Source organism: Capricornis sumatraensis, chromosome 5 (genome assembly GCF_032405125.1).
Source record: "Capricornis sumatraensis isolate serow.1 chromosome 5, serow.2, whole genome shotgun sequence".
In the NCBI taxonomy this organism is placed as follows: domain Eukaryota; kingdom Metazoa; phylum Chordata; class Mammalia; order Artiodactyla; family Bovidae; genus Capricornis; species Capricornis sumatraensis.
Window position 1 is genome coordinate 75,991,915 of NC_091073.1, and position 23,446 is coordinate 76,015,360.

At 36.7% G+C, this 23,446-nt stretch overlaps 1 protein-coding gene across 1 annotated transcript in view; it reads right to left on the reverse strand.

Annotated features, from left to right (window-relative positions):
- Window positions 1-23,446, reverse strand: part of PALS2 (protein associated with LIN7 2, MAGUK p55 family member) — a 54,383-nt gene that overhangs the window by 29,001 nt on the left and 1,936 nt on the right. The window contains exons 2-3 of the mRNA XM_068972894.1: window positions 4,940-5,092; window positions 719-871 (exon numbers count right to left, since the gene is read on the reverse strand). Coding sequence (XP_068828995.1) covers window positions 719-871; window positions 4,940-5,092 — 306 coding nt within the window. The remainder of the gene's footprint in view (window positions 1-718; window positions 872-4,939; window positions 5,093-23,446) is intronic.

Here is a 23,446-nt window from a genome sequence, read left to right on the forward strand (position 1 = left end):
TCCTGAATATGTATATATAAGAAAATAATTCTAAAAATAAGTGAGTAAATCATTCCTACTTTTCCCATGTTCACTCGTAACTCAATATTCCAATCTCATTAAACCATGTACAACTGTGACAACATACACCATCCCTTAAAAAAAGGACTTCCATGGCAAGAGTAACCTTGAAAATTAAACATATCTTAGGCTGCATTCCACAAGATATGAGGAAGCTCAAAGGAGCAAGCAATGTATTTGTGCATTCTGATGGCCTTGTTCCTGGTGTTTTTTCTTCTCACTTCACTGTTCTCATTGTCAGGGCCCAGAAATGCCATGTTAGCATGAAACTGTAAACATTTACTTACAGAATCCTACCAATGTTTTCAATTTTTAATAACGTTCTGCTGCATTTTGCTACTATATATAATTAGCAAGCAACCTCAATTCATTTCTTCAAAGGGTACAGGAAAAAAATAGTTATCCTCTGAAATCTTTTCTACTCACCAGCAAACTTCTTCTCTCCTCTATTTCAGTTTAATTTTGGTTTAATTCTGCATGTTAAATCAAGTTGAGAGTATCACCTGTGTATTTTATACACAAGCCAAGAAAGACTGATGAAACAAACATGAGTAAAGTTTTCATAAGGATATAAATTATGAAAGAAAAAAATGAGATAGAGTAGTGACTCAGTCACGAATATGTAAGATTTTAAGAAGGCACTGACTGATCAACTCACCAGTGGTTCCCCAGCCCTTTTGTGAATACCAAGAATACGAATGGCATCTACTGGTAATAACTGATTATTGATAGAAGAATTATTCATTTCTGGGCTTGATGGAGGTGACTCGTAACACTTTGATGCCACAATATCATGGGCCTCCAAGAGTGACTAGAAGGATTCAAAACAGCCTGTGGTTATTGATTACAGACGGAATAAATTATTAAAAGTAGCAGCTCATTATTCCAATAGAGTACTAAAAATTTCCAAGGCATTAATTGGTAATTTTTAGTCATTTCATGAAAATAGTATAAAGGACTGAAGAAAAATTACAAAGAAAAAACTCACAAATTCATATATTAAGGATTATTCCTATAAATTATGGAAGCTACTTAAATTACTAACCTTGGCTGCTTAGTTTTTACCCTATACACTCTTCTTAGGCAATATTACCCATTCCTGAGACTAGAACCACTACTGAGAACTCCCTTGATCCAGATCTCTCTCATCAGCTTCAGTTCAGTTCAGTCGCTCAGTCGTGTCTGACTCTTTGCGACCCCATGAACTGCAGCACGCCAGGCCTCCGTGTCCATCATCAGCTCGCAGAGTTCACTCAGATTCATGTCCATCGAGGCAGTGATGCCATCCAGCCATCTCATCCTCTGTCGTCCCCTTCTCCTCTTGCCCCCAATCACTCCCAGCATCAGAGTCTTTTCCAATGAGTCAACTCTTCCCATGAGGTGGCCAAAGTACTAGAGTTTCAGCTTTAGCATCATTCCTTCCAAAGAAATCCCAGGGCTGATCTCCTTCAGAATGTACTGGTTGGATCTCCTTGGAGTCCAAGGGACTCTCAAGAGTCTTCTCCACACCACAGTTCAAAAGCATCAATTCTTTGGCGCTCAGCCTTCCTCACAGTCCAACTCTCACATCCATACGTGACCACTGGAAAAACCATAGCCTTGACTAGATAGACGTTAGTCGGCAAAGTAATGTCTCTGCTTTTGAATATGTTATCTAGGTTGGTCATAACTTTTCTTCCAAGGAGTGAGCGTCTTTTAATTTCATGGCTGCAATCACCATCTGCAGTGATTTTGGAGCCCCCCAAAATAAAGTCTGACACTGTTTCCACTGTTTCCCCATCTATTTCCCATGAAGTAATGGGACTGGATGCCATGATCTTTGTTTTCTGAATGTTGAGCTTTAAGCCAACTTTTTCACTCTCCACTTTCACTTTCACTTTGAGGCTTTTTACATCAGCTTCAGACTCATATATTAAAAATCTGCCCACAACTGGCCAAGAGTCATGATAATTTGAAAAATCAAAACAAAACAAAGGATTATATACGATTGAAACATAATGAATTAATGAAAACTCCGTGTAAGTCCACAATGCTACTTAAAAAACAGGACTGAAAAAAATCTCATTTGTTACCATTTGGTATTGCCCTTTTAAACAATTCTTTACTGTTAAAGTTGGCAAAGGAAAGAAGCTGGCATTTCCCTAACTTTTCAGTTGGAAATGCATTGTAGGTTAACTAAACGGCTCAGCTGATGAGGAAAAACTCTATACAAGAAGACCAGCTAAGAATGAGAGAATTTGAAAAATGTCATTTTGCAGCCTCTAATGAAAATATTGAGTCAGGCTAGGATTATTAATTTGAGCTCATCAGTAACTAAATGGTTGAAAGGAAACAGCATTTGTATAATGCCAGAATAACAACACACTAGATTACTTCTTAGTGGAAAGGCTTTCAAGGGTAGGATTTGGCTGTCATTGCCCTTGATCAAGGAATTAATCTCAGCATGAAGAGTGATGGGGCAACGTATGGCTGAACCCCTTCACTATTCACTTGAAACTATTACAACATTGTTTGTTAATTGGCTAGGACAGAGGAGCCTGGCGGGCTATAGTCCATGGAGTCACAAAGAGTCAGACACAAGTACGTGACTAACACACTCATCCCAATACAAAATTAATAGTTGAAAAAAAATTTCAATTCAGAGAAAAAGAAGAGTGATGGGCCAACCAGATATTATACATCATATGATGCAGATTAATTTATGTTGTATCACCTTACTTAAGATGCATCCTGAGTGCAAGCTAAGTTGCTTTAGTCATGTCCAACTCTTTGTGACCCTATGGAATGTAGCCCACCAAGGCTCTCCTGTCCATGGGATTCTCCAGGCAAGAATACTGGAGTGGGTTGCTAGGCCTTCTCCAGGAGATCTTCTAGACCCAGTGATTGAACCTGTGTTTCTGAAGTGTTCTACACTGCAGGTGGGTTCTTTACCACCAGTGCCACCTAGTAAGACCAAGATGCATCTTAGTTTCAAATACAACTTTAGCCACTTCTGTTTATAAGAAATAGGATAACTAAACAACATATCAGGAAAGCACACAAGTAAACCCAAGGAGTGGATTCTGCAGGATAACGGCCTAGTCTGGTCTCTCTAGTAGGTCATCATCATAATCAAGGGAGAAAGGGATGGTCTAACTAATGCCACATATGGACCTAATACGAAAATTCATACATACAAACCAGTTGTAAGAATATTTTGTGTAAAATGCACTGCATGTTACAGAGGTCTACTGAAATGGAAAAGTGGAAGTCAACGGCTGAAAAAAGGGTAAATTACAAAACAGCTTATGCAAAATGATTGCAGTCAGTAAAGAAAAAAATACATATGTATATTTATGAATAGAAAAAATATGGAGAAATATGCAGCATGGTAGTATAGTGGTGATTTGGGTAATAAAAATGCAATGTCTTAATTTCTGCATTTTTACTTGCTGCTATTTTACAAGTTTATATATATTTTTTAGACCTCATATAAATTTATGCATTAAAGTTTATACTTACATAAAAAATATAGCATGCTTGCAAAGTTCTACCAGATGCATGCTTCTAAGATACCACAAACTTAACATGGCCAGTTACTTTAACATTAGCATGCCCAAAATAGCCCTCCTAGAGTGTTCCTTATCTCAGTAGATGCCATCAATTGTTTGTCAGAAATCCTGTCCTTATCAACTTCCCATATTTCTCTTCTGTGGCTGTCACATGTAATCACTCACTAAGCCCTATTGATTTTACAGCTTAAAACTTGAAAATCTTCACATCTCCCACTATCTATGTTGCCATCGCAACTTCTCACCTTGGCACAAAACCATACAGCTCCACAATCTGACCTCTCCCTGTTTAATAACCTCCCCCACCTCTATCCCTACCCAAGGTTTCCCAATGTCCTCTGGATAAAGTTCAAATATCTTAGTATGCATTTAAGGCCTCAACTAACTGGCCCCTGCATAATGGTGTCTCTGACATGTGTTTCTGTTTTTTGTACTTAAGATATAGATTTATGTTGGAACCATCTCACTATACATTTACATAATTTTTGCAGTAACATGGTTAGAGAGTCATGGAAAATCTTGAGGAGAAGCATAGGGGTGCTGCCATTTGATTTTTAATGCTAAGATTTGCAGTGACAAGAAGGTGATACTTTATTCTTCTATCTCACAACCATTTATTCAACAGTCCATTGTTTCTCCACTAAAATACAGTGTCTCATAAATCAAGCTGCCATTTGTCTGAGGATGTATTTCTGGGGTTTCTCTTCTCTTCAGGCAATCTATTTTTCTAATACTGCCCCAATTCCAAACTGTCTTAATTATAGATTTCTAAGAAATCTCCACTTTCCTTTCTCTCTTCTGAAACTGATTCGTCTTTGGTAAACTGATTAACTCTTCACCTACACAGACAAATGCTTAAATTGAATTTATTTTTTGTCCCTGTGGAAAGTATGTCATTGTTTCTATCCCCTACAGCTCTCTCTTGTTCTAAGGTCATCAGCTGCCACCCAGTCTTAGAAGCAATACTGAAAAGGCATATCACTGGTCACAAGAAGGGCTGGGAAACAGTGGTATTAAGGAAGAAAAATCCACTATCACCATGAGAAAAGTGTCCAGCATGTGGTCTAAGGGTGAAGTAGTTGGTTGTTTTTTTTTAATTACACAAAGAAAAGTCCATTCTAATGCATTTCTTTGACAGACACTGTACATCTGTATAGTATGTGTATCTGTTTAGGTAGCATAAGCATATGAGGATATTAAAACATCTAAGTTGGAATTTGTAAAATATGGCCCTAAATCTTTCAAAAACTTCATCTTAAACAGAAACTACTGAAAGAATATTTTGGGAATACAGGGGACTTGGAAAGAAGAGAATAGAGAAAGTTTACCTGGAAGTGAGGCTCTTTGAGTATACCAACCAGTTCTGCCACATTTTCATCCACATTTATTAGAGGGGTGATATCTTCGAGAATTTCATTGACTAATTCCAAGTTATTATCACTGACAGCTTCTAGTTTTGAATCTTCTAGCCTCTCATGAGCCTGAAAAAATACCAGTATATTAAAATAATAATACATACTGCTTTGCTCAGACTGTGGTTTTCTTCTTGAAAACTTTTGAAAGTTTTAAAAGATGTTACTTGATGGTTTGATCTACTGACTGAAAATTGAACCTTTCAATCAGAGGTAATATACAGATTTCATAGTAAATGTTATTATGCAATATGATAAACCTTGGCCTCTATTCCTACCCTAAAAATAATGGAAAACTCATTTTTATAACTAAACTTCGGAAAAACTGAATAGGTCAATGATAATTTTAAAAGTTTTAAAAATGTACTATATTTCCTACCCAACAGAATTTCCTAAAGACATTCTAGTTTAAGCTCAAATGATACTGTTTATGCTTTATTTTGGAGAAGGAAATGGCAACCCGCTCCAATACTCTTGCCTGGAGAATCCCATGGACAGAGGAGCCTGGCAGGCTACAAGTCCATGGGGTCGCAAGAACTGGACATGACTTAAGTGATTAAATGACTAAACCATGCTTTATTTGATGATTAAGCATAATAAAAATAAGGGCATAATCATGATATGGATTATCATTTAAAAAACAATGAAAATCATTTTGAGAATCCCATAATCCTAAAGTTACAATTTTCCATTTTGAAAATTCAGCAAAAAGGACAACTCAGGAAAGGCAACTCTTGAACTTTTCCACAGAAAATGAACCATCAATTACACTGTCCTAGGAAATAAATAGTTCTAATTATTCTAATAGTGGGAGTAAAGCAGAGTTTTAAATTCAAACTCAGAATGAACACTAAACAGTCTGTATCTTTTAATTGTTGATTTTCTGATAAACAGTTGCTGTCTGATTTTGAAGACAAGTGAAGCATAATTTATTTGGCCTCATCTTAGGGCATGTGGGATCTCATGTCCGTGACCTGGTATTGAACCTGCACTCACTGCACTGGAAGCACAGAGTTTTAACCACTGGACTACCAGGGAAGTCCCCCGGTGGCTCAGGTGGTAACGAATCTGCCGACAACGCAGGAGACTCAGGTTCGATTCCTGAGTCAGGAAGATCTCCTGGAGAAGGGAAGGGCTACTCACTCCAGTATTCTTGCCTGGAGAATTCTGTGGAGAGGGGAGCCTGGTGGGCAATAGTCCATGCAGTTGCAAAGAACTGGACATGACTGAGCAACTAACACCTTACAGGAAAAGCATAATTATATTTAATTTAGAAATGAAACCTTGTAAGATGACAAGTTTTACACTTAATATTTTAAGTTCCAGTTCTGTGGGTGAAGGAAAAATTTTCAAATTTCAAGTGGTTACAGTATTGTTTAAACGTTATCTGATACCTATAATACTGTATATGTTATTTCTACCATACAGTGTGGATCCTTCAGAATTCTAATACACCTTCTATTTCTTTTATTTTTAAATATTTTATTAAAAAATCATTTCACACATATCAGTGTAAAATTGTTAATGAGCTATCTCACATTCTTGGTTTTTGTATCTCATCTTCTAAATCATACACCTTCTAATTTTAAAAATACATTTTTTCATTTAAATCTAGTTTTCAGATAATTCACAACAATGACATAAATTTAAGTGGAATAGAGGGGCTATTAGCAACATTTTAAAGGAATACCTCCAAAGAAGAAATTTTAAGTCATGTGAAATAAAACGATAAGAAGAAATTGTAATTGTTATGAAACAAAATTGTCAAAAAGACCAAATGTAATTTTAAATAGAGCAATGAGTTTCTATTAGATTTAGACATGAAAAATGTTAAAATGACTAGGGAATGCCACTAAGAGTGAGAACAGGTAAATCTATAATTTTCTTAAAGCGTAACAGAAGCCTGATAAAGAGAGGATGATGAGACCATTTAACATATATCATGGAATGATTATAACCCCTGAGAAAAAAAATATATACACAACTACTTAACTCATAAAACAAGCTGGAAATACTGTTTTTTAATTTAGTTTATTTATTCATTTATTTTTTGGCTAGGCTAGGTCTTATTGGTGCTGTGCACATGCTTTCTTGAGTTGCAGAGAGTAGGGGCTACTTTCTAGTTGCAAGAGTTTCTCATTGCAGTTGCCTCTCCTGTTGTGGAGCACAGGCTTCAGTAGCTGTGGCTTATGGGCTTCAGAGCGCAGGCTCATTAGTTGTGGTACACAGGCTCAGTTGTCCTGTGGCATGTGGGATCCTCCCCGACTAGGGATCCAACTACTGTCTCTCACACTGTAAGGTAAATTCTGAACCACTGGACCAGCAGGGAAACCCTTGCTAATTGTTTAATATAAATATTTGTTGTTTAAAAAAAAATTTAATTTAGCATGATTAATCTTGCAAATAGTCTTAATACTCTAATGATAGTATATGAAAGCTTAAAAAAAGGAAGAAAAGAACTTGAGCATTTATTGAGGGCTTTTATTTTGTGCCAGTAAATATATTCTAAGTTCAGTATCAGAGTGTAGTCAGCTAAGGTAGGTATGTTGTTATCATTCTCACCTTACAGACAGACCCTGATGATGCAAAATGAGATAAAGTGACTGCCTGAGTTCACACTACTGGTAAGCAACTAAGTGAGATAGTCCATCATCATCAAACTTGAGCTCTTACCTATTAAATCTTATTCAACTTTTTGATTATACAGTAAGCTACCCTATCATCATCTTACAGTTAATTATTTAATCTAAAATATTATACATTATTCTCAATCATTTAAAAGTGTGACATATGCTCTCACTGACTGCTAGTTGAGTTGTTGCTTCTTAGCATGGCTCTTTCAGTGTAGATGTGCTAAATTATACTCCTATGGTTCAAGACGACCACCCACACTGTCAATCTCCATTCTTTTGCTCAAAGAGCTGTAAGAATTACCTGTTGCTCCAGGTAACAGATGATGACTACCTTAAAATTTTCAGGGACTAAGCCAATATATTTTCTACAATATCCTATGTTACTTAAGACTTTTTGATTAAATTGAAGTCTTTGGGAAAAGTAGAGGAACAGGAAAGATCACTGGCTTGAAAACTCTAATACCTTTCCCTTCCTTTCTATCTTGACCAACCTTATTGTTCCTAAACTGTGAGAGAACAGGAGGGAATGTGGAAAGACTACCAGCGAAAGAGAAAGAGGAAGTGAAGTAGAGGTCAGAAGTATGCTATAAAAATAAACATACCTGAAGGTGTCTGCACATCAACCCTACAGACTGCTTCTATGGTAGGAAAAAAATGTCACTACACAACACATAAATCCTCAGAGAAAGAAAATGTTTTTAAGTGAAACTGCAGCTATAATTAATATAGAAAATCAATTTCTGAAATATAGTTGGGTTCAATTAAGATAAACTTTAGTATTTCCAAGAAAGCAACTATAGGTCAGTATTTGTTAATATGTAACTTTTAAAGTTCTAGTATAATGTGAAAGAAGTTGAGACCTCAAGTCAAAATTTATTTAGTAGTTTTCAAAAGGCAAGTCAGGGAAGCCTGGTGTGCTGCAGTCTATGGGGTCACAAAGAGTTGGATGAGACTGAACTGACTGACTGACTGACTGACTGACTGGAGAGGCAAGTACCAACTTGAAGTTAACTAATCAAACCCACCTGCCAATGCAGGAGACTAAGAGATGTGGGTTTGATCCCTGAGTCAGGAAGATCTCCTGGAGGAGGACATGGCAATCTATGTCAGTATTCTTGCCTGGAGAAGCTCATGGACAGAAGGGCCTAGAGGACCATAGTCCATAGGATCACCAAGGGTCAGACACTACTGAAGCGATGCAGCACAGACAATCAAACAAGAGAGACAAAGGGAATACTGAAAACTTACCAGAGAGGCAGAAATGAGTCATATGCTATTTGAATAAACGTGTTTTGTTTCCTTTAAGAAAAAGAATTATTAGAAACCTAACACAACTCAATAGAAATATATTTCTCTTGCCACAAGCACTTGGAAGAACTCGCTATAACTGACTTTGTAGAATACTTGGAATTGATACAAATATAGCCTAGCCCTCTTGTATGCCTAGTTCTAAGAATCCTATTCACCACTGCACCTTAGAAAAGTGTGCTGCAGGGAAGAAAAAGTTCTTTCAAAACTTCTGGGTATTTTGCACAAGCAGAGTTCATCCATGCTGGTAAACAAAATTTTTAACAAGTTATGCAGTGTATGTAAAGTGACAAATGCTATTATCTAATACTGATAATGCTGTAATTATTATGTGTAGTAACCTTATCTTTATCTGTTAAAAACAAAAATACTATATATTGTTTCTTCTTAGAACATGGCTAAGTATACAGCAGTTGCTAATTAACTACTTCTTTAAAAAGAGATTAAATAAATAGGAGATAAGACTGACTACGGACAACAGGCATCTTTTATTCTAGAGATTTTTGAACTAAGACAAACAGCAATCCACAAATAATCAAAAAATAGGTAAAAATTTGAGCAGAAAGTAGAAATGAGACAAAAGAGAATGGAGAATTCAATTTTTACTTTGCTACTACATACATATCAAAAAAGATGAGGTATGTTTTGTTGAAAAAAATGGATGAAATAAGTATAACTAAATTAGAATTGAATTATCTAATGAGTAATCTCAGTGAACCAAAAAAAGCTCAAATTCTTAGATTTGATAAACTGTATCTCAAGGTACTCAGGGAGGTGAGCCACTCTTAGAGATACTTGTAGAATTAGAAGAACCAAACAGATGTCAAAAAACTAAAAATGAGAATCTTTACAAAAAATATTCACAAAATAAATCTTCACAAAAAAGGAAATTCAAATACTTCTTAAACATATGAAAAGATACACAACCTACTTCATAAGAAAAATGCAACTAAAACTATACTGAAATATTAATTTCTTTGAGACTGGCAAAGATAAAATTCTTTTATCATCCTGCTTAATTAACTTATATGCAGAGTACATCATGAGAAACGCTGGGCTGGATGAAGCACAAGCTGGAATCAAGGCTGCTGGGAGAAATATCAATAACCTCAGATATGCAGATGACACCACCCTTATGGCAGAAAGTGAAAAGGAACTAAAAAGCCTCTTGATGAAAGTGAAAGAGGAGAGTGAAAAAGTTGGCTTAAAGCTTAACATTCAGAAAACAAAGATCATGGCATCTGGTCCCATCACTTCATGGGAAACAGATTGGGAAATAGTGGAAACAGTATCAGACTTTATTTTTGGGGGGTCCAAAATCACTGCAGATGGTGATTGCAGCCATGCAATTACAAGAAGCTTACTCCTTGGAAGGAAAGTTATCACCAACCTAGAGAGCATATTCAAAAGCAGAGACATTACTTTGCCAACAAAGGTCCGTCTAATCAAGGCTATGGTTTTTCCAGAGGTCATGTATGGATGTGAGAGTTGGACTCTGAAGAAAGCTGAGCGCCGAAGAATTGATGCTTTTGAACTGTGGTGTGGAGAAGACTCTTGAGAGTCCCTTGGACTCCAAGGAGATCCAACCAGTCCATTCTAAAGGAGATCAACCCTGGGATTTCTTTGGAAGGAATGATGCTGAAGCTGAAGCTCTAGTACTTTGGCCACCTCATGCGAAGAGTTGACTCATTGGAAAAGACTCTGATGCTGGAGGGGATTGGGGGCAGGAGGAGAAGGTGATGACAGAGGATGAGATGGCTGGATGGCATCACCGACTCGATGGACGTGAATCTGAGTGAACTCTGGGAGTTGGTGATGGACAGGGAGGCCTGGCGTGCTGCGATTCATGGGGTCGCAAAGAGTCAGACACGACTGAGTGACTGAACTGCACTGACTGATTATGTTGTTGAGAATATGTCAGAAGACATGTACTCTCACTTTTTTTTTTTCCCTGGTGGAAGCACACTAGTGAGCAGTATGACTAAAACAACCAAAATCACACAATTCTTTTTAACATTTATCCTAGAGATATACACACAGGTGTAAAATAACATGTAGCAAGACTGCATATTACAGCATGACTTATAAGTAAAAAAGCCATCTAAGTATTTATCAGAAGTTTGACTAAATTTTTTTGATATACTCAATACAATGGAATATTATGCCACTTTTAAAGAGAACAAAGGTTCTCTGAAGATATTGATATGAATATGCAAAAAAAAATCAAGGTTTAGAATGCAGAATACAGACCCACAGGTACTATTATATTCAATAGTGAATATTACTGTATTTAACACATAGTTTTCCCCTAAGATTGGAAACAAGAACGTCTGCTCTCATCACTGTATTCAACATTTGTACTCAATGTCCTAGACATGACAATTAGTCCAGAAAAAAAAAATAAAAAATGAATATGTATAACTGAGTCCCTCTGTTGTAAAGCAGAAATTAACACAACACTGTAAATCAATTATAATTCAGTTAAAATAAATAAAAAGGCCAATGAAAAAAGTTCCAAAAAAAGAAATAAAAGGCATACAGATTAGAAAGAAAGAAGTAAAACCATCTTTATTCATAGATTTGTATTGAGAAAATCCTAAGGAATCCACTAAAAAACTATTGGAACCAATATACAAGTTAAGCAAGATTGCAGGATCGAAGATTAATGTACAAAAATCAATATACTATATACTAAAAATGAACAATATGAAAAGAAAATTAAGAAAAAAATTCCATTCACAATAGCACTGAAGAGAGTAAACTACTTAAGGTAATTTTAACAAAAGTGAAAATTCACTCTGAAAACTGTAAAACATTGTTGAAAGAAATAAAGATTTAAATGAAAAATCAATTCATGTTCATGGATCTAAAAACTTTGTGCTGTTAAGATGGTAATACTCCCTTAGAATGATCAGTACAATGTCTACTGGAATTCCAGAAGAGTTCTTTGTAGAAATTGACATACTGATTCTAAAATTTATATGGACTTGCAAGGCACCCAGAATAGCTAAAACAATTATGAAAAAGAATAAAGTGGGAGATTCACATTTTCTAATTTCAAAACTTACTACCAAGCTACAGTAATCAAAACAGTGTGGTACTGTCTTAAGGACAGACATACAGACCAATGAGATAGAAAACAGTCTAGAAATAAATGCTCACATGTATGGTCCAATAATTTTTTACAAGGGTGGTAAACACAGCTGGGAAAACTGGATATTCCCATACAAGAGAATGAAAATGGATCACTAACACTATATAAAACAACTCAAAAATGGATCAAAGACCTAAACGTAAGACCTAAAACTGTAAAATTATTAGAAGAAAACAGAGTCAAAGGTTCATAATACTGTAAATGGCAGATTTGTTGGCTAAGACACCAAAGGCAGAGGAAACAACAGAAAAAAAAATAGGTAAAAGAATTTCTTGAGAATTAACAAAAAGCAAACAAAAACTATGCACCAAAAGATAATATCAAGAGTAAACAGGTAATCAACTAAATAGGAAAAATATTTGCAAACCATATATCTGATAAGGGATTAATAGCTAAGATATATATGTAAAACTCCCAATATCCAACACACACACAAAAACTTGATTCAAAAATGGGCAAAGAATCTAAATAAACATTTCCCCATAGATATACAAATGGCCAATAAGCACATGAAAAACGATCAGTGAGGGCTTCCCTTGTGGCTCAGCTGGTAAAGAATCCACCTGCAATGTAGGAGACCTGGGTTTGATCCCTGGGTTGGGGAGATCCCCTGGAGAAGGGAAAGGCTACCCACTCCAGTATTCTGGCCTGGAGAATTTCATGGACTATACCGTCCATGAGGTCACAAAGAGTCGGACATGACTGAGTGAAAAAAAAAAAAAAAGAAAAACAATCAGTGAGCCTGAAGATATGCCGATGGAAACGTCTCACACTGAAATCAGAGATAAAAAAGGAATGACACGAACGGAATAGAACAAATCTAAGGGCTGTGGGACGACTGCAAGAAGATGTAACACACATATAAGGGGAAGAGCAGACTGACAAAGAGAAACAGGAGAATGCTTGAGGCTATAATGACAGAGTTTTTAAAAATTAGTGATAGACACCAAGCTACAGATCCAGGAATCTGAGATATCACCAAACACTCATATTCAAAGTGCAAAAATCAAAGACAGAGAGAAAAGTTGGAAAGAAACTGGAGGAAAAATATTCCTACCTATGGAGGAGCAAGGATAAGAATTACACAGGACTTCTCCAGAAATCATGGAAGCAAGAAGAGTGTGTAGTGAAATAGAAAGAAAAAATCCTATCAACCTAGAAATACAGCTAAACAGTCACACTATCCTTAAAAAATTTAAGTTTTTTGAAGGAGAAATAAAGACTGTCTGAGAAAGACTAGGAATTTATTGCTAATAGACTGGCATTGAAAATAACATTAAAAGAGGTTCTTCAGAGAGGAAAATAATATAGATCCAAAAACCAGATCTCCATTAAGAAAAAAAAAAAAGATCATTAAAGAAAAAATAAAGTAAAATAAAATCTAAAAAAAAATTCTTACTCCAATAGATTAACTCTTCAAATTAATCGCAACAATGTATTTGGTGGTTATAACTTATGGATAAATGAAATGACTGATGGCTATAAGGGAGAAATTGGAAATACTCTTATAAGATAGTTACTTCATGTGCAGTAATACAGTGAAGTAATATAGGGGAAATGGACTGAGATTAGTTGTAAATCTTTATTTAAAATCAACAGGAAACCACCAAATTAAAAATAAATATAATAGCTATGTTTAAAAAGGAGAAAAAAATGAAGTCATATAAAATGCTCAATTGAAACAGACAGTAGAAGAACAAACAATAAGAAGACTTATGTATCTTGCTGTCTATAAAAAAAAGACCACTTTAAATGTAAAAATAGATGTAGATTGTACAGTAGTTTGAACATTCTTTGGCATTCCCTTCTTTGGGACTGGAATGAAAACTGACCTTTTCCAGTTCTATGGCCATTGCTGAGTTTTCCAAATTTGCTGGCATACTGAGTCCAGTACTTTAACAGCATTAGTTTTTAGGATTCGAAATAGCTCAGCTGGAATTCCATCACCTCCACTAGCTTTGTTCATAGTAATGCTCCCTAAAGCCCACTTGACTTCACACTCCAGGAATGACTGGCTCAGGTGAGTGACTACATCATTATGGTTATATGGATCATTAAGACCTTATTTGTACAGTTCTTCTGTGTATTCTTGCCAACTCTTTTTAGTCCCTCTGCTTCTGTTAGGTCCTTGCCATTTCTGTCCTTTATTGTGCCCACCTTTGCATGACATGTTCCCCTGGTACCTCTAATTTTCTTGAAGAGATCTCTAATCATTCCCATTCTATTTTTTCCTCTATTTCTCTGCACTGATGACTGAGGAAGGCTTTCTTATTTCTCCTTGCTAGTCTTTGGAAATCTGCATTCAGTAGGGTATGTCTATCCCTTTCTTATTTGGCTTTCACTTCTCTTCTTTACTCAGCTCTTTATAAGGCTTCTCAGATAACTATTTTGCCTTTCTGCATTTCTTCTCCTTTGAGGTGGTTTTGGTCACGCCTGCTGTACAATGTTATCAACCTCCATCCACAGTTCTTCAGGCACTGGATCAGATCTTATCCCTTGAGTCTATTTGTCACTTTCACTGTATAATCATAAGGATTTGATTTAGGTCATACCTGAATAGCTGAGTGGTTTTCCCTACTTTCTTCAATTGAAGTCTGAATTTTGCAATAAGAAACTCATGATCTGAGCCACAATCATCTCCAGGTGTTGTTCTTGCTAACTGTATAGAGCCTCTCCATTTTTGACTGCAAAGAATATAACCAATCTGACTTCTGTACTGACCATCTCGTGATGTCCATGTGTAATCTCTTGTGTTGTTGGGAAAGGGTGTTCGCTATGCCAATCAAAATATGGCACAATTGTACTCATTTCACATGCCAGCAAGGTAATGCTCAAAATCCTTCAAGCTAGGCTTCAAGAATATGTGAACTGAGAACTTCCAGAGGTACAAATTGGATTAGGAAAAGGCAGAGGAAGCAGAGATCAAAGCAAGAGAATTCCAGAAAAACATCAACTTTGCATCAATGACTACGCTAAAGCCTTTAACTGTTTGGATCACAATAAACTGTGGAAAATTCTTAAAGGGAGATGAATACCAGATGACTTTACCTGCCTCCTGAAAAAACCTGTATGCAGCTCAAGAAGCAACAATTAGAACTGGATATAGAACAAAGGACTAGTTCAAAACTGAGAAAGGAGAACGTCGAGGCTGCATACTGTCACACTGCTTATTTACCTTATATCCAGAGTACATCATGAGAAATACTGGGCTGGATGAATCACAAGCTGGAATCAAGATTGCCAGGAGAAATATCAACAACCTCAGATATTCAGATGACACTACCTAATGGCAGAAAGTGAAGAGGAACTAAACAGCCTCTTGATAAAGGTAAAAGAGGAGGGAAAAAGCTGGTTTAAAACTCACTATTCAAAAAATGAAGATCAATGGCATTCAGTCACATCACTTCATGGCAAATAGATGGGGAAAAAAATGGAAAGAATGGCAGATTTTACTTTCTTGGGCTTCAAAATCACTGCAGATGGTGACTGCAGCCATGATATTAAAAGACACTCATTCCTTGGAAGAAAACCTAGACCAAAACATCACTTTGATGACAAAGGTCCATACAGTCAAAGCTATGGTTTTTCCAGTAGTCATGTACGGATGTGAGAGTTGGATCATAAAGAAGGCTGAGCACCAAAGAATTGATGCTTTTGAAATGTGGTGCTGGAGAAGACTCTTGAGAGTCCCTTGGACTGCAAGGAGATAAAACCAGTCAATGCTAAAGGAATCAATCCTGAATATTCATTAAAGGACTGATGCTGAAGTTCCAATACTTCAGCCACCCGATAGGAAGAGCTGATTCAATGGAAAAGACTCTGATGCTAGGAAAGACCGAGGGCAGGAAGAGAGGGGGGACGATGGAGGGTGAGATGCTTGGATGGCATCACCAACTCAATGGACATGAGTCTGAGCAAACTCTGGGAGACAGTGAAGGACAGGGAAGCCTGGCGTGCTATAGTCCATGGGGTCACAAAGAGCCAGACATGACTTAGCAACTCAACAACCACAGGTAGAGTATAAGTAAAATAAGGAGAAGGCTATACCATGCTGCTGCTGCTGAGTCGCTTCAGTCACGTCTGACTCTGTGCGACCCCATAGACAGCAGCCCACCAGGCTCCCTCATCCCAGGGATTCTCCAGGCAAGAACACTGCAGTGGGTTGCCATTTCCTTCTCTATGCTAATATTAATCAAAAGAAAGCTGGGGTAGCTATACTAATTTCAGAGAGTTTTCAGAACAAGGAAAATGATCAGGAACAAACATTCAGTTCAGTTCAGTCTGTTAGTTGTGCTGACTCTTTGCGACCCTTTGTAGCACACCAGGCTTCCCTGTCCATCACCACTCCCATAGCTTGCTCAAACTCATGTCCATCAAATCGGTGATGCCATCCAACCATCTCATCCTCTGTTGTCCCCTCTTCCTCCTGCCTTTAATCATTCCCAGAATCAGGGTCTTTTCCAGTGAGTCAGTTCTCTGCATCAGGTGGCCAAAGTATTGGAGCTTCAGCATCAGTCCTTCCAATGAATATTCAGGAATGATTTCCTTTAGGAACAGACATTACACAATAATAAGGACAGAACAATCCATAATGTAAATGCTCATAACAGTAGAGCATCAAAATATGTGAAGCAAAATGTGACAGAACTTCAATATGAAACAGATTAGTCCACTATTATAGTTGGATTAATACTCCTCTAAGATCCAGCAGGCAGAAAATAAGTAAGGACAGAGCTGAACTGAACAAAAACACCGATCGATTTCATCCAACAGCAAAGTGCACATTCTTCTCAAGTTCACGTGGAACTTTCACCAAGCTACAACACAGCAGTTCAGTTCAGTTCAGTCACTCAGTCGTGTCCAACTCTTTGCGACCCCATGAATCGCAGCACGCCAGGCCTCCGTGTCCATCACCAACTCCCGGAGTTCACTCAGACTCACGTCCATCGAGTCAGTGATGCCATCCAGCCATCTCATCCTCGGTCATCCCCTTCTTCTCCTGCCTCCAATCCCTCCCAGCATCAAAGTCTTTTCCAATGAATCAACTCTTCGCATGAGGTGGCCAAAGTACTGGAATTTTAGCTTTAGCATCATTCCTTCCAAAGAAATCCCAGGGTTGATGTTCAGAATGGACTGGTTGGATCTCCTTGCAGTCCAAGGGACTCTCAAGAGTCTTCCCCAACACCACAGTTCAAAAGCATAAATTCTTTGGCGCTCAGCTTTCTTCACAGTCCAACTTTCACATCCATACATGACCACTGGAAAAACCATAGCCTTGACTAGACGGACCTTAGTCGGCAAAGTAATGTCTCTGCTTTTGAATATACTATCTAGGTTGGTCATAACTTTTCTTCCAAGGAGTAAGCGTCTTTTAATTTCATGGCTGCAATCACCATCTGCAGTGATTTTGGAGCCCAAAAAAATAAAGTCTGACACTGTTTCCCCATCTATTTCCCATGCAGTGATGGGACCAGATGCCATGATCTTCCTTTTCTGAATGTTGAGCTTTAAGCCAACTTTTTCACTCTCCTCTTTCACTTTCATCAAGAGGTTTTTTAGTTCCTCTTCACTTTTTACCATAAGGTGGTGTCATCTGCATATCTGAGGTTATTGATATTTCTCCCGGCAATCTTGATTCCAGCTGTGCTTCTTCCAGCCCAGTGTTTCTCATGATGTACTCTGCATAGATGTTAAATAAGCAGGGTGACAATATACAGCCTTGACGTACTCCTTTTCCTATTTGGAACCAGTCTATTCCATGTCCAGTTCTAACTGTTGCTTCCTGACCTGCATATAGGTTTCTCAAGAGGCAGGTCAGTGGCCTGGTATTCCCATCTCTTTCAGAATTTTCCACAGTTTATTGTGACCCACACAGTCAAAGGCTTTCGCATAGTCAATAAAGCAGAAGTAGACGTTTTTCTGGAACTCTCTTGCTTTTTCCATGATCCAGCGGATGTTGGCAATTTGATCTCTGGTTCCTCTGCCTTTTCTAAAGCCAGCTTGAACAGCTGGAAGGTCATGGTTGACGTGTTGCTGAAGCCTGGCTTGGAGAATTTTGAGCATTACTTTACTAGCATGTGAGATGAGTGCAATCGTGTAGTAGTTTGAGCATTCTTTGGCATTGCCTTTCTTTGGGATTGGAATGAAAACTGACCTTTTCCAGTCCTGTGGCCACTGCTGAGTTTTCCAAATTTGCTGGCATATTGAGTGCAGCACTTTCACAGCATCACCTTTCAGGATTTGAAATAGCTCTACTGGAATTCCATCACCTTCACTAGCTTTGTTCGTAGTGATGCTTTCTAAGGCCCACCTGACTTCACATTCCAGGATGTCTGGCTCTAGGTGAGTGATCACACCATTGTGATTATCTGGGTCGTGAAGATTTTTTTTGTACAGTTCTTCTGTGTAGTCTTGCCACCTCTTCTTAATATCTTCTGCTTCTGTTAGGTCCATACCATTTCTGTCCTTTCTTGAGCCCATCTTTACATGAAATGTTCCCTTGGTATCTCTAATTTTCTTGAAGAGACCTCTAGTCTTCCCCATTCTATTGTTTTCCTCTATTTCTTTGCATTGATCGCTGAGGAAGGCTTTCTTATCTCTCCTTGCTATTCTTTGGAACTCTTCATTCAAATGGGTTTATCTTCCTTTTTCTCCTTTGCATTTTGTTTCCCTTCTTTTCACAGCTATTTGTAGGGCCTCCTCAGCCAGCCAGTTTTCTTTTTTGCATTTCTTTTTCTTGGGGATGGTCTTGATTCCTGTCTCCTGTACAATGTCCCATACCTCCATCCATAGTTCATGAAGGTTCCTTCATGGCTTTGTAATTCATTTATTTTTATTCCTGAGTAATATTCCATTGTATGGATGTACCACACTTTGTTTATCCATACACCTACTGAAGGGCACCTTGGTTGCTTCCAAGCTTTGTCAATTATGAATAAAGCCATTACATTCATTCATGTGTATGGTTCTGTGTGGACACAAATTAACAGTTCACTTGGGTAAATGTCAGGAGCACAATCACTGGAGTATGTGGTAACACAATGCTTAGCTTTGTAAGAAATTGCCAGTCTATCTTCCAAAGTAGGTGTACCATTTTGCATTACTGATACCATACCAGCAATAAATGAGTAGCTTTCCTTTTAGGATATATGTTCTGCAAATATTTTCTTCTAGTCTGTAGCACACCTTATTTTTCTTGGCGTCTTTTTCAGGGGAAATCTAATTAATCAAAATTTTCATTATGCCTCATGCTTTTTATGTCTTACCTAAGAATCTAAAGTCACAGAATTTTTTTTTTTCCTTATGTGTTCTTTTAGAATATTTTAGTCTTTGCTCTTACTTTTAGAGCTATGATCTATTTTTAGATAATTTTAGGATACAGAGTGGGGGAAAATTTTTTTTATATGAATATTCAACTGTTTCAGTGACATTTATTGAACAGACTATTTATTATTTCTTCACTGAATTATCATGGTGCAAAAAGTCAGTTGACCACACATGTGGTAGTCTCTTTCTGGACTCTATTCTGTGCCATTGATCTATACGTTGATACTACATTGTCTTTATTACTACAGAGTCACAATAATCTTTGAAATCCTTCCAGGTTGTGGAAGGCATCAAATTTTGTACTTTTCCAAATTGTCTGGTCTTGGCCCATTATAAATTTCAGTATCCACAGTAGAAATTCTGGCTGGGATTATACTGAATCTTCAGCTCAATTTGCAGAGAATTTACATTATAAAATTTTGAGTCTTCCAATTTCTTTATTTATGTAAGTATACATGTATACCTTTAAACAATGTCTTTTAGTTTCCAGTTATAGGTCTTACATTTAAAAAATTTTATTCCTATTACATTAAATTACTATTTCCAATTTGTTCATTGCTACCATATAAAAATACAATTAATTATCATAGAGTAGTTTTTATCCTGTGTTCCTGGCTAACTAAATTCACTTATTAGTTCTACAGGGCTTTTTAAAAAAACCCACTTGTGGTAGATTCTTAGGATTTTTGACATAGATGGTAACATCATCCTTAAATAATGACAGTTAATTTTTTCTTCTTCAATCAGTATACCCTTTTTTTTCTTGTCTTTTTGCATTAGCAAAGACTCCTAGTACCAAGCTGAACATAAGTGATAAAAGTTGAATAGAAGTGGTCTTAGAAAGAAGTCACTGTGTTCCACCATGAAGGACAATGTAAACCATGGGTTTTTAACAGATGCTCTTCATGAGGTTGAGGCAATTTAGTTCTAAGTTTATTGAGTTTTTATGAAGAATGGATGTTGAATTTCATAAAATGCTTTTCCTGCAACTATGAATATAATCATATGATTTTTCTTATATCATTAAAATGGTGACATTTATTCGTTATCAAATGTGAAGGCAGCTTGTATTTTTAAGACAAAAGTCACTTGGTAATGAGGTATTACCCTTTTTGTAAGTTGCTAGATTTAATTTGCTAATATTTTCTTAAGAACTTTCAGTCTACATTCACTAAGGATACTATTCTGCAGTTTTCTTTAACTGAACTCTTTTTAGCTGGTTTTGATATCAGGGTAACATCAAGACTAGTAAAACAAAATTGGGAATGTTTTCCTTTTTTTCTAGAATAAATAATGTAAAATATTTCTTCCTTAAATGTTTGATAGAATTTTCTTTGGAAGTCATCCAGGCTGAAGCTTCAGGTTTTAAACTGCAAATATTCAATTATAAAAAAACAGATACAGGGTATCCACTCTTCTGTAGACTTTAGTAATTTGTGTCTTCCAAGAAATTAGCTTCCTCTAGTTATCATATTTATTGCCACAAAGTTGTTCATAATATTTATTATTCTTGCAATGTCTGCTGGATTTGCAGCAATGTCCTCTCTTTCATTTCTGATAATGATAATTTGTGTCTAGCTAGAGGTTTACCAATTTTATTAATATATTCAAAGTTATATTGATTTTTTTCATCTTTTTATGTTCACTCATCTTTATTATTTGCTGTCTGCATATTTTAATTTGTTCTTTTTCTATTTTCTCAATATAATCACTGATTTAAACACTGTTCTTTTCTAATACAGGCGTTTCCCTCTAAGCATTGCTTTGCTACACCCTAGAAGTTGTTATATATTTTCATGTTATTCAATTCAAAATATATTTTATGTTTCTTTGTGATTCTCCTTTGATCCATGGCTATTTAGAAAAATGCTCTTTGACATCTTTGGGGATTTGGGGAATAACTTTGTTATTAATTTTTAGTTTGATTTTGCTGTAGTCTGTAACTAGTTTCCTAGACTTGTTATAAGAAACTTAGTGTGAACTATGCCCAATGTCCTGCATATTATGAGGACTTTTCAAATCAGGCTAGTGGGAATGCAAACTAAACTACCCCCCATTCCTTTCGAGCCCCTGGAAATTGTTTGGCCTACTGTGCTTTCCAGTGGATCTTTCCTTGGACTCCAGAGGCATGCCTCACATATGCACAGGTCAGCACTCAGCCAGAGATTTGAAGGCATCCCTAAGCAGATCTCCAGGGCTGGTCTGGGTTAGCTTCCTCCTTCCTAGTACTCTGCCACACAAGGTCCAGTCACCTCCTTCTCCCCAAATCCTGAGCTCTATTAAGACTGCTGGGCTGTTTATACTTCTTTCTGCACTAGACATGGAAACAGGCCTGAGACAGTTTCATAATGCTCACCTCACTTCTCTCCTTTCTCTCAGGCATCACAGTCCTGTGCTGCTTGTTGTCCCGTATCTGAAGATGGTCACTCTCTTCCACCCTTTTTGCTAACTCTTCTAGTTGTTTCTGGAGTGAAGGTAATTCAAGTCTATTTTCTCACCCTAAGGTTTGGGTGGAATTTGTTCATTCTTATAATTTTACTTTTGTGGCTGCCTTAAAGATCTCAATATGCATCCCTAACCTTTTTATACAACCTTAAGATATTACTTTGACCACTTCCTTGATAACAAAAGCATCTTACTGTCTGAATCACAAAGTCTCTTCTTTTTGGTCTATCATCTTCACATATTTCATTTATATACATGCTATCAATGCTACAAGACACTACCATCACTTCATCCTAAAAATCAGTATTATTTTATGTTTATTATTTTATGTTTACTCCCTTTCTGTTGTTCTCTCTTTCTGCCTGAAGAACTTCCTTTTGCATTTCTTCCTGAATAAATGGAGATAATTTTACTGAGACTTTGTCTAAAAAGAAAACCTTTATTTTGCTTTTATTACTGAAGGTTGTTTTTGCTGAAGAGGGAATTTGAGGTTGGCAGTGTTTTTCTTTGTGCACCTTAATGATCTCAATCCACTCTGTTATGACTTTCATAGTTCCTGTTTTATAGCTATTAGTCTTACTGCTTGTCCTTAAAGGTAATGTGTCTTTCTTCTTCAGGGACTTTACAAATTTTCACTTCTTCTTTGATTTTCAGGAGTCTGACTGTGATATTCAAAGGAATGTTTTTCTTTTGATTTTCCCTGCCAGGGGCTTCATTTGGCTTCTTGAATTTCTCAGTTGATGTTGTTCATTAGTTTTAAAAATTCTTGACCATTGTGTCTTGCACTATTTCTTCTGCCCCACCCCCGGCCCCCTTTCTGGGATATTAACTACATGTGTATTTGGCCTTTTGAGTATGTCTCACATACTGTCTTTTCTATATGTACCTGCCTATGAATTTCAGTTTAGATGTTTCCAACTGACCTGTCTTCAAATTTGTTAGTCTTCTTGTTTGCTGTGTTTAGTCTTCTATTAAACCCATCACATGAGCTGTTAATCACATATTATATTTTTGAGTTCTCGAATAACCATTTGATTCTTTTTGACTCTTATTTTCCAGTAATATTTTAAATGTCTTTATTTTTCCCTCTTTCCTTTATTAAAAATGTTAATTAAAAGTCTTTGTATATAAACTTTTAAAAAGATTATTTATAAGACTGTTTCTTTTGTTCTTCTCATGATTATTAGTTGCACGCTCTTGCCTGTCCACAAGCCTAGGAATGTACCCTCGCTGTTTCTTCAGCAGTTAATCCATCTTTCCCCCTACTGGTACTGGGAGTTTTGGCCTGCTGTGACTTCACATCTCTTTCTTGGAAGCAGAAGTCCTTTCTTCCTTCTGGGATTTCTTTACCTTCAATGCAGGAATATTCAACTACCACTGCTTCTATTTATTGAGAAGCTGCTTGAATGTTGTTTACTACTGAGTGATTCTTTTTTTTTTTCTATTTCAATTTTATCATCAAAAGATCACAATAGCATTTCAGCTGCTCAAAAGTTATGCAGCCATTTCACTTGCTGAGAATAGTGAACAAAATGACCTTCAGTAAGGCCAACATCA